This window comes from Delphinus delphis, chromosome 19, assembly GCF_949987515.2.
Source record: "Delphinus delphis chromosome 19, mDelDel1.2, whole genome shotgun sequence".
NCBI classification, from domain to species: Eukaryota; Metazoa; Chordata; class Mammalia; order Artiodactyla; family Delphinidae; genus Delphinus; species Delphinus delphis.
Genome location: NC_082701.1, coordinates 34897739 through 34910198, shown reverse-complemented (window position 1 = coordinate 34910198; position 12460 = coordinate 34897739). Strand labels below are relative to the sequence as shown.

Genomic DNA, 12460 nt, shown 5'->3' with positions numbered 1-12460 from the left:
GGAGAAGAGAGAGAGAAAGGACCCAAGAAAATATTTGAAGAGAGTGTAGTCGAAAACTTCCCTAACATGGGAAAGGAAATAGCCACCCAAGTCCAGGGAGTGCAGAGAGTCCCAGGTAGGATAAACCCAAGGAGAAACATGCTGGGACAAATAGTAATCAAACTGACAAAAATTAAAGACAAAGAAAAATTATTGAAAGAAGCAAGGGAAAAATGACAGATAACATACATGGGAACTCCCATAAGGTTAATGGCTGATTTATCAGCAGAAACTCTGAAGTTTCTGCCAGAAGGGAGTGGCATGATATACTTCAAATGATGAAAGGGAAGAACCTACAACAAAGATTACTCTACCTGGCAAGGATTTCATTTAGATTTAATGGAGAAATCAAAAGCTTTACAGACAAGCAGAAGCTAAGAGAATTCAGCACCACCAAACCAGCTCTACAACAAATGCTTAAGGAACTTCTCTAAGTGGAAAACACAAGAGAAGAAAAAGACCTACAAAAACAAAATGAAAACAATTAAGAAAATGGTAATAGGGACATACATATCAATAATTACCTTAAATGTGAATGGATTAAATGCTCCAACCAAAAGACACAGGCTTGTTGCATGGATACAAAAACAAGACCCAGGGCTTCCCTGGTGGCGCAGTGGTTGAGAGTCCGCCTGCTGATGCAGGGGACACGGGTTCGTGCCCCGGACCAGGAAGATCCCACATGCCGCAGAGAGGCTGGGCCCACGAGCCATGGCAGCTGAGCCTGTGCGTCCGGAGCCTGTGCTCCGCAATGGGAGAGGCCACAACAGTGAGAGGCCCGCGTACCGCAAAAAAAAAAAAAAAAACAAGACTCATATATATGCTGTCTAAAAGAGACCTACTTCAGACCTAGGGACACATACAGACTGAAAGTGAGGGGATGGAAAAAGATATTCCATGCAAATGGAAATCAAAAGAAAGCTGGAGTAGCAATACTCATCTCAGATAAAATAGACTTTAAAATAAAGAATGTTACAAGAGACAAGGAAGGACACTACATAATGATCAAGGGATCAACCCAAGAAGAAGATATAACAATTATAAAGATATATGTACCCAAATTAGGAGCATCTCAATACATAAGGCAACTGCTAACAGCTCTAAAAGAGGAAATCAACATTAACACAATAATAGTGGAGGACTTTAACACCTCAATTACACCAATGGACAGATCATCCAAACAGAAAATTAATAAGGAAACACAAGCTTTAAATGACACAATAGACCAGATAGATTTAATTTATATTTATAGGACATTCCATCTGAAAGCAGCAGATTACACTTTCTTCTCAACTGTGCACAGAACATTCTCCAGGATAGATTACATCTTTGGTAACAAATCAAGCCTCAGTAAATTTTAGAAAACTGAAATCATATCAAGCATCTTTTCTGACCACAACACTATGAGATTAGAAATATATTACAGGGAAAAATGCGTAAAAAACACAAACACATGGAGGTTAAATAATATGTTACTAAATAATCAAGAGATCACTGAAATAATCAAAGGGGAAACCAAAAAATACCTGGAGACAAATGACAATGAAAACACGAGGATGCAAAACATATGGAAAGCAGCAAAAGTAGTTCTAAGAGGGAAGTTTATAGCAATACAAGCCTACCTCAAGAAACAAGAAAAATCTCAAATAAACAATCTAACCTTACACCTAAAGGAACTAGAGAAAGAAGAACAAATAAAACTCAAAGTTAGCAGAAAGAAAGAAATCATAAATATCAGAGCAGAAATAAATGAAATAGAAACAAAGAAAACAATAGCAAAGATCAATAAAACTAAAAGATGGTTCTTTGAGGAGATAAACAAATCAATAAACCATTAGCCAGACTCATCAAGAAAAAGAGGGAGAGGACTCAAGTCAAGAAAATTAGAAATGAAAAAGAAGTTACAACAGACACTGCAGAAATACAAAGCATCCTAAGAGACTACTACAAGCAACTCTATGCCAAAAAAATGGACAACCTAGAAGAAATGGACAAATTTTTACAAAGGTATAACCTTCCAAGACTGAACCAGGAAGAAATAGAAAATATGAACAGACAAATCACAAGGAATGAACTTGAAACTGTGACTAAAAATCTTCCAACAAACAAAAGTCTGGGACCAAATAGCTTCACAGGTGAATTCTATTAAACATTTAGAGAAGAGCTAACATCAATCCTTCACAAACTGTTCCAAAAAATTGCGGAGGAAGGAACACTCCCAAACTCATTCTATGAGGCCAGCATCACCCTGATGCCAAAGCCAGACAAACATACTTAAAAAAAGAAAATTACAGACTAATATCACTGATGAATATAGATTGAAAAACCCTCAACAGAATACTAGCAAACAGAATCCAACAACACATTAAAAGGATCATACACCATGATCAAGTGGGATTTATCCCAGGGATGCAAGGATTCTTCAGTATATGCATATCAATCAATGTGATACACCATATTAACAAATTGAAAAATAAAAACCATATGATCACCTCAATAGATGCAGAAAAAGCGTTTGACAAAATTCAACACTGATTTATGATGAAAACTCTCCAGAAACTGGGTATAGAGGGAACCTACCTCAACATAATAAAGGCCATATATGACAAACCCACAGCAAACATCATTCTCAATGGTGAAAAACTGAAAGCATTTCCTCTAAGACCGGGAAAAAGACAAGGATGTCCACTCTCACCAGTATTATTCGACATAGTTTTGAAAGTCCTAACCACAGCAATCAGAGAAGAAAAAGAAATAAAAGAATACAAATTGGAAAAGAAGAAGTAAAATTGTCACTGTTTGCAGGTGACAATATACTATACATACAGAATCCTAAAGATGCCACCAGAAAACTACTAGAGCAAATCAATGAATTTGGTAAAGTTGCAGTATACAAAATTAATGCACAGAAATCTCTTGCATTCTTATACACTAATGATGAAAAATCTGAAAGAGAAATTAAGGAAACACTCCCATTTACCACTGCAACAAAAAGAATAAAATACTTAGGAATAAACCTACCTAGGGAGACAAAAGACCTGTATGCAGAAAACTATAAGACACTGATGAAAGCAATCAAAGACGATACCAACAGATGGAGAGATATACCATGTTCTTGGATTGGAAGAATCAATATTGTGAAAATGACTATACAACCCGAAGCAATCTACAGATTCAATGTAATCCCTATCAAATTACCAATGGCATTTTTTACACAACTAGAACAAAAAAAGTTAAAATTTGTATGGAGACAGAAAAGATCCCAAATAGCCAAAGCAGTCTTGAGGGAAAAAAAACGGAGCTGGAGGAATCAGACTCCTTGATTTCAGCCTACACTACAAAGCTACAGTAATCAAGAAAATATGGTACTGGCACAAAAACAGAGATATAGATCAATGGAACAGTATAGAAAGCCCAGAGATAAACCCACGCACCTATGGTCAACTAATCTATAACAAAGGAGGCAAGTATATGCAATGGAGAAAAGACAGCCTCTTCAATAAGTGGTGCTGGGAAAACTGGACAGCCACATGTAAAAGAATGAAATTAGAACACTCCCTAACACCATACACAAAAGTAAACTCAAAATGGATTAGAGACCTAAATGTAAGACTGGACACTATAAAACTCTTAGAGGAAAACATAGGAAGAACACTGTTTGACATAAATCACAGCAAGATCTTTTTTGATCCACCTCCTAGAGTAATGGAAATAAAAAGAAAAATAAACAAATGGGACCTAATGAAACTTAAAAGCTTTTGCATAGCAAAGGAAACCATAAACAAGATGAAAAGACAACCCTCAGAATGGGTGAAAATATTTGCAAATGAATCGATGTACAAAGGATTAATCTCCAAAATATATAAACAGCTCATGCAACTCAATATTAAAAAATCATAGAACCCAATCAAGAGATGGGCAGAAGACCTAAATAGACATTTCTCCAAAGAAGACATACAGATGGCCAAGAAGCACATGAAGAGATGCTCAACATCACTAATTATTAGAGAAATGCAAATCAAAACTACAATGAGGTATCACCTCACACCATTTAGAATGGGCATCATCAGAAAATCTACAAACAGCAAATGCTGGAGAGGGTTTGGAGAAAGGGAACCCTCTTGCACTGTTAGTGGTAATGGAAATTGATACAGCCACTATGGAGAACAGTATGGAGGTTCCTTAAAATACTAAAAATAGAATTACCATATGACCCAGGAATTCCACTACTGGGCATATACCCAGAGAAAACCATAATTCAAAAATATATATGCACCCCAATGTTCATTGCAGCACTATTTACAATATCCATGTCATGGAATCAATCTAAATGTCTATCAACAGAGGAATGGATAAAGAAGATGTGGCACATATACACAATGGAATATTACTCAGCCATAAAAAGGAATCAAATTGGGTCATTTGTAGAGATGTGGGTAGACCTATAGCCTGTCATACAGAGTGAAGTAAGTCAGAAAGAGAAAAACAAATATCATATATTAGCACATATATGTGGAACCTAGAAAAATGTTACAGATGAACCGGTATGCAGGGCAGAAATTGAGACAGAGATCTAGAGAACAAACGTATGGATACCAAGGCGGGAAAGCAGCCGGGGGTGAGGGTGGTGGTGTGATGAATGGGAGATTGGGATTGACATATATACACTAATATGTATAAAATGGATAACTAATAAGAACCTGCTGTATAAAAAAATTAATAAAATTAAATTAAAAAATTAAAAGAAAAACACCTGAGAGGTTTGTCGCTCTCCTTCCCACTCTCTCTCTATATGTATGTATCTCCAAATAAAACAAATTAAACTTGGAAACAAATGAGACCTCCTAAGGAACTATTTAAGAGAAAATAGAACTAAAGGGGTAAAAAGCCCTGAAATATCTTAAAAGACCTTTATGGGTATGCTGGGCAGCAAAATAAACTTTAGTCTCTGATTTTTGCACTGTCACCACAGACCTAGTCATCTACAAAATTATTGGCTTAGTTGTAAAAATATGGTTAACTGGGCAAAGCCCTAGTTTGCATAATTTTGAGAGAGGGCTAGCTTTTTCAAAGGTAAAGGTTTAAAAAGAAAAAAAAACAACTATTAAGCACCTTAAAGCAGCAATGCTTTCAAATATATAATTTAACTTAAAAAACAGAGGGATTAAAACATTTCCCTAATGCCCTTAAAACTAAGAAAAAACGGATTTATAGTACAGCTTTATATACCAATAATTTGGCAAATAAAATTAATAATCATAAAAACACAACTAGGTAAAGCCCTTTCTCCAATCCCTCCTCTGACATTCAACATCTCCCTGAAGTGCACACTACATACTTATCCAATACCACCCCCTCCAAACTTCTTTTCAAAATGTAAGCTTAGGGCTTCCCTGGTGTCGCAGTGGTTGAGAGTCTGCCTGCTGAAGCCGGAGACACGAGTTCGTGCCCTGGTCCGGGAAGATCCCACATGCCGTGGAATGGCTGGGCCCATGAGCCATGGCCGCTGAGCCTGCGCGTCCGGAGCCTGTGCTCCACAAAGGGAGAGGCCACAGCAGTGAGAGGCCCACGTACCGCAAAAAAAAAAAAAAAAAAAAAAAATGTAAGCTTAACTAAATTTTTTTTTTTTTAACTAACTGAGCATCCAAACCTAAGTTTCTTTGTCCTGCCAATTCCTCACAAATGTATTGTTTCTTTGTCTAAAAAGTATAAAAGCTATCTGCTTTGGGCACTTCTTAGGTTCCATTTCTATGAGAACTCTGTGACATGATTAAAACTTGTTTCTTTTACTTGTGTTAATCTGTCTTGTGTCAATTTTATCATTAGTCCAGCCACAAGGACTCAAGATGGGTGTGGGGGGGGTTTCTCTTCCCCAACAGTAGGAAGTGTTATCTAACTTCTGAGTTGTTCTCAGTTGAAATTTCAAAACTGTATTTTGTTTGGTACTGAAGAGAGAATAAGTCAAAGTGCCTTCAAACACTCATAATACCAGATATTGATCTGACCCTTTTCCAATCCCTCTTCCCCTCCCTCACTTTGCCCCTCTATCTTCTTAAAGGATTACTATATCTTTCTAGAGTCTAGAACATTAGTATACCATGCAATTGTGGATTTCAAATATCATTTTCTTCTACCTTCCTTTAAAGGCTTTCCTCATTTCCCCACACCTAACTTCTACTAAAACCAACCTCCTTTATTACTCTTCTTTCTCTTCTCCTCTCCCACACCTCATACTCTGCCAAATGAGTAATTTAATTTTTCTTCTGGACCCAGAAAAAATATCTTTACTATTTCACCCTTTATATTCTTTCAGCTGCCTTAAAAATTAGTAAATTCACCTTCCTGAGCATTGAAAATTAATAAATACCCTGCTGAATGTATACAACATGAGAAAATCTATGAGTCCATTTTGATGAATATTAGAAATATGAAATTAATAATATCATCAATGGCATTAACTCTAACACTACAGAATTTTTTTTTAACATCTTTATTGGGGTATAATTGCTTTACAATGGTGTGTTAGTTTCTGCTTTATAACAAAGTGAATCAGTTATACATATACATATGTTCCCATATCTCTTCCCTCTTGCGTTTCCCTAACTAAATTTTTAAGTAAACTTTCCATTTAAAAGAAGTGAGTTGGGACTTCCCTGGTGGTGCAGTGGTTAAGAATCCACCTGCCAATGCAGGGAACACGGGTTTGAGCCTTGGTCTGGGAAGATTCCACATGCCGTGTAGTAACTAAGCCCGTGTGCCACAACTACTGAGCCCTCCTGGCACAGCTACTGAAGCCCACACGCCTAGAACCTGTGCTCTGCAACAAGAGAAGCCACCTCAATAAGACATCCGCTCACCAAAATGAAGAGTAGCCCCTGCTCACCACAACTAGAGAAAAGCCCGCGTGCAGCAACGAAGACCCAATGCAGCCAAAAATAAATAAAATTTTTTAAAAGTCAGTTTAGAGTTAAGAACTTATTTCCATATGTTACTTTATCCTAGGGAGGGTTGTAAGGACACCATGATACTTCATGCTACTATGGAGCTGTCACTACAATTACCACCAGACTCACAGCCCAAAAGACCATGTGGTACTAGGGGAAAAAGAAAGTTCAACTTAAAGTGTCACCTTAATCCTCACGTTGGCCTCTCTGGCAGTTGGTATAATTTTTGTTGTTTTTTGTAAATCATCCTACAGAAAAAATTGCAATCTTGCCAGAATATACTGCCTCTGATCATTTTAGCTGCCTTCCCATCTCCCATTCCCCAAGCCCCCCTCCCTCCGCCCACCCACACCAACTTCTTAAGGACACACACACACATTGCAGGGTAAGGAGAGGGTATAAGATGAATCATCTCTTTCTACCAAACGTCTTTCCTTTCCAAATTATGGATAATGAGGCCAGAAGTGTAATTACTGAAGGAGTTTGGAAAGGTAATTGCTGAAATAATCTCAAAAATAGTGGTGACTGCAGTGAGTACAATGACTCACTTTATAGCTGTCAGAGCCACTTGGAATGTGATAAATAGCTTATGTTTGCAAACCCAAATGCTGCATCAAACGAAGTTCCATATCAGCAAATTACCACAAGAACCCCTTACAGTCAACTCATTTTGATTTCGTAATGAGAAATCCCATTAAAGAGGAGTAACTTTAAGTTGTGACTGTTAAGTTGTGAAGCAGGGTAGGGACAGAAAAAAAATGGAAAATTTGAGGGAATTTTTCTGGGATCCTCTCCTTGAAGCCTGCAATTTGCAGGCAGCTCTATCTTCCTTTTTCCCATTGATCACCGGAGGATTGTGAAGTTTAAGGTAGCATTCACTGGTTCTCAAACTAAAAGCACTTAGCTTTGAGATTGCCGGTCAAGACTGCAGGGGAGAATGGATATTTCTGAAGCTTAGGCACAAGTGTCCGTGGAACACACACCCCATTCCCAACTCTTATCCCTATGCTCTCTGTGCAGAGAGAAATTTCTCTATTCCAGCTGCTTCTGCGCCTAGCACCTAGCATCACGAACGATGTGAATTTTTTCCCACCACCTTTCATCCAGAGGCCCTAGGCTCTGCCGCCTCTTTTCCTCAGTGCTTTGTGATGAGAGTGGCCCCAGGCCAAGCCCTAGTGCTCACAAAGGTAGGTGCAAACCCGGAGTGCACTCAGTGCTCTGGGCGCTTCAGTCTGGCTTGGGCTCAGGTACTGCTGCTCCAACCCCAAGGGACCCTGGAAGCGAGCCCTGACACCTCCATCACTCACCATGGTCGGCCAGTTATGCCTCCCTGTCTCCCCGCGCCTCTCTTCCGTGAAGCCCTTGAAGCCGCACTTCAGAAACATCCAAGTGAGCATCTGTGTGGCTATACAGTGCAGCGATGGGCAGATCCACCTCGCGGTGGTCACAGAGGTCAAAACACAAAACGCTTGGGTCACGGTAGAATGGGTCGAAAAAGGAGTCAAAAAAGGCAAAAAGATTGATCTAGATACAATATTCCTGCTGAATCCAGCGCTGGCATCTGCTGAGCACCCCACGCCAGCCAGGGCGTTGCCCTCCTTGTCTCTAGCGCCCTCTTCGGCCATCGGGAACCAGCAGACGGCCACGCGGTGGATTGCGACGATCCCCCAGAAAAACGAAACGCCCTCAGGGGACAGTCCGGATATGAGAGTTCCCAGCAGTCTTTGCCTGATGAAGCAGAAGTCTCCTTGCCTACGGGAAATTGAGAAACTGCAAAGGCAGCGAGAGAAGTGCAGACTGCTGCAGCTGGAGAGCCGAGCTCAGCGCGCCCTGGCTGTCAACACGGGAAACCCCAACTACGAGATTCAGAGCATGATCCAGGAATGCCGCAGGCGCCTGGACTGCAGCCAGTTGTCGGGCCCGGAGCCACTGGAGGACCACCGCATCAGCGTCTGCGTGAGGAGGTGGCCTCTCAACCAGCGGGAGACCACCATGAAGGACCTGGATATCATCATCATCCCCTCGGACAAAGTGGTCATGGTGCACGAGTCCAAACAAAAGGTGGACCTTACTCGCTACCTGGAGAACCAGTCCTTCTGCTTCGACCATGCCTTCGATGACATCGCCTCCAACGAGTTGGTGTACCAGTTCACTGCCCAGCCACTTGTTGAGTCCATCTTCCGCAAGGGCATGGCTACCTGATTTGCCTATGGGCAGACGAGCAGTGGGAAAACGCACACCACGGGTGGAGACTTTTCAGGAGGGGACCAAGATTGTTCTAAAGGCATTTATGCCATGATGGCATAGGATGTCTTCCTCCTGCTCAAAACTTCTGCTTATGAGAAGCTGGACCTCAAAGTCTATGGCACATTTTTTGAGATTTATGGGGGAAAGGTGTATGACTTGTTGAACTGGAAGAAGACGCAAGTCCTTGGGGATGGCAGTCAGCAAATCCAGGTGGTCGGGCTGCAGGAACAAGAGGTGTGCTGTGTGGAGGACATGCTGAACCTTGTGGAACTTGGGAACAGCTGCCGGACTTCAGGACAGACATCAGTCAATGCCCACTCTTCCAGGAGCCACGCAGTGTTCCAGATCATTTTAAAGTCTCGAGGGAAACTGCATGGTAAGTTTTCCCTTGTTGACTTAGCTGGGAATGAAAGGAGAGTGGACTGCCAATGCCAACCGGAAAAGACAGCTGGAAGGAGCAGAGATTAACAAGAGTCTCCTTGCACTCAAAGAATGCATCCGGGCTTTGGGTCAGAACAAGTCTCATACCCCATTCAGAGCCAGCAAGCTCACACAGGTGCTCCGGGACTCCTTTATAGGCCAGAACTCCTCCACTTGCATGATTGCTACTATCTCTCCAGGGATGGCCCCTTGCAAAAACACCCTCAACACTTTAAGATATGCCAATAGAGTAAAAGAAATAACTCTAGATTTAAGGCCTCGCCATTGTTGTCTTTATCCCACTGAATGTGAGGTGCCAAGGATGTTGGAAAATCACATGAGAAATTCCGAAATGTCCCTTCAAGGAACAAATTTATTAAAATGCCTTGTACGCAGAGTGAGGAGGAGGAAGAGACTAAAGAAATCAAAGCACTATCCTCTCCACTAATGGAGGATACAGCAATCTCCTGGAAGGCCAGGGAATAACACCCAGGAGATAGCTGATGGGGTAAACTGTGATGTTGATTTTTGCATTGCCCAGTTATTGTCCATTTTGGAGCAGAAAATAGGTTTTCTGACTGAGATTCAAAAGAAACTGAAATTATTACGAGCTGACCTTCAAAAGGAGAGCAAGCACAGTGAAGCCAGTGGTGAGAGATCAGACCTGAAATGATGGATACAGTGCTGCAGTTCCTAAGTCTCTTATAAAGGAAAGCTGCCTAAATTATCTAGATATAAAGATCCTCCTGGAAAGTTTAAAACCTCTTAAAATATGGTTTTCAGAACTGTCCTCTTTCTTCTTCCTTTGTATTTCTGTAATTTGTTTTTATTCTGTAGGTCAGTGTTTCTCAACTTGGAATCATTTTACCTCCTAGGGACATTTGGCAATGTCTGGAAACATTTTCATTTGTCAGAATTGGGTGTGCGGGGAGTGGTGATACTGGCAAGTAGTGGGTAGAGGGCCAGCGATGCTGTTAAACATCCTACAATATACAGAATAGCCTCCAACAACAACTAATTATCTGGTTGAAAACATCAATAGTACTGAGGTTGAGAAACCCTGCTTTAGAAGAACCTAGCTGTGATGAAACAAGATTCTCTAAATTTGTGGCTGAGAAGGAAAAATATTGCAGTCCCTTTAGGACTAGAGTTGGAACACACCAAGGGGTGCACAATTGAGTAACTCTAATGATACCCACTCATGAGTCTTTTTCTGCTGCATTTGTGTGTACATTCAAATGGTTTCTAAGCTCTAGACATACTGGGGAGGTGAGAATGGAGAAGGGAAAGGTTTTATTTAAGAGACTTTGTATGAGAGCCTAGAATTGAGAAGGATTTTGTTTTTAATCTTTGAGTTGAAATTGCAAAGCACTGTGCTTCCTGAGAGTGATAAAGTATGTGTGTTGCAAAAGCATTGCGTTGCTAACTATGGTGTCTTTAAGCTTTTTTCTTCTTCTCACTCTCTTTACCAAATTTTGTGCTTGCATGATTCACATAAAAAGCTTTCTCCCATCAAATTATGAAATTAGAGTAGGGAATAAGTCAGCAAAGTAGTAGAAAAGTTCTGTCCTGAAGTGGGGCACATCCCATAAAGACCTCATAGAGAATGTGATAAATATCAATGCCTGAGATTAATTGTACAAGGAGAATATTTTCCTAATTCAAGGATCACAAAGTCTATTCTTTTGCAAAAAGAAGAAAGAAGAAGCAGCTAATCTGATATGCAAATATAAATATAATAAATAGTCTAATACACATCTTCCTTCAGCAAACCTATTTGTGAAATGCTATAATAAAATAAATAAGGATCTTTTGGTTCCAAGTCTAGTAGTTCCAAACTCTTTTTTTGAGGAAAAAAGTGGAATGATTTGCAAAGAAAGTGAATGGTGGACTGGGGAAACTCGAAGACACAAAAAATTGTGCCCAAATTTGTTACTACCTTTGGCAGACATGCCTATTCTTTTCAAATTTTTCCTCCTAAGTTGCAAAAGCCTCATTGGTACAAAGGGAAACTAACACATAACTCTACCACAGAAAAGCCATCAGGTTTCATCCTGGTTTCATCAGGATCATTGGAAACATATGGTCTTTAGTAATTAGTCAATATTATGGCCTTTAAATATTTTTCCCTCTGCTGCTTTATCTATGCAGGTAAGGCTATATATTATTATTATTAAACCAAACAGAACTTTGGAATTCTGTCCTCCTTCAGCAAATTATAGTCTTCCCTTCAAAACAAGATGTTTTTAATCAGTATTTTTGTAAGCAATGAAAAAGTATGGGGTTAAGAATCTTATCCCAGTTGAGAATAAGAACTTAAGACTGGTCTTATGAATCCAGTCCCAGTTCTATTATATAGACATCTGTAATTTTAGGCAAGTAACAGTTCCACAGAGCTGTTTCCTTCTATATGAACCAGGGTAATTATATCACCTACTTCAAAAGATTGGAGGGTGGCTTTATTTTCTTCCTGTTCTCCCATCTTTTATGCCAAAGACTAGTGCTCATTTATTATTCGTATTATTGTCATTGCCCTCGTTGTTCTATTACCACCCTCACATCTCCCCCTGCCCTCCACCACTCCTGCCACACACAAAAGTTTGGGTAGCCTACTAGGAGTTTCAACATTCTAATACCAATAATATCAATGTTTTTTGTATTTTATTTTTAAAGAGTGTAACATACAGTGAAGTGCGCAAATCTTAACTATACAGTTTCACGAATATTTACAAAGTGAATACTCCTATATAACGACCACACTTATCCAGATACAGAACATAACCATTGTTCCAGAAGCCTCATTCCTGCCT

General features: G+C 39.9%; 1 protein-coding gene across 1 annotated transcript; it reads left to right on the top strand.

Annotated features, from left to right (window-relative positions):
* The first annotated feature begins 8291 nt into the window (after positions 1-8291).
* On the top strand, positions 8292-10323 carry KIF2B (kinesin family member 2B). The gene is given in 4 exon segments (XM_059996608.1): positions 8292-9652; positions 9654-10015; positions 10018-10123; positions 10125-10323. Coding segments are annotated over 4 exon segments (2028 nt in total).
* Positions 10324-12460: the final 2137 nt, after the last annotated feature.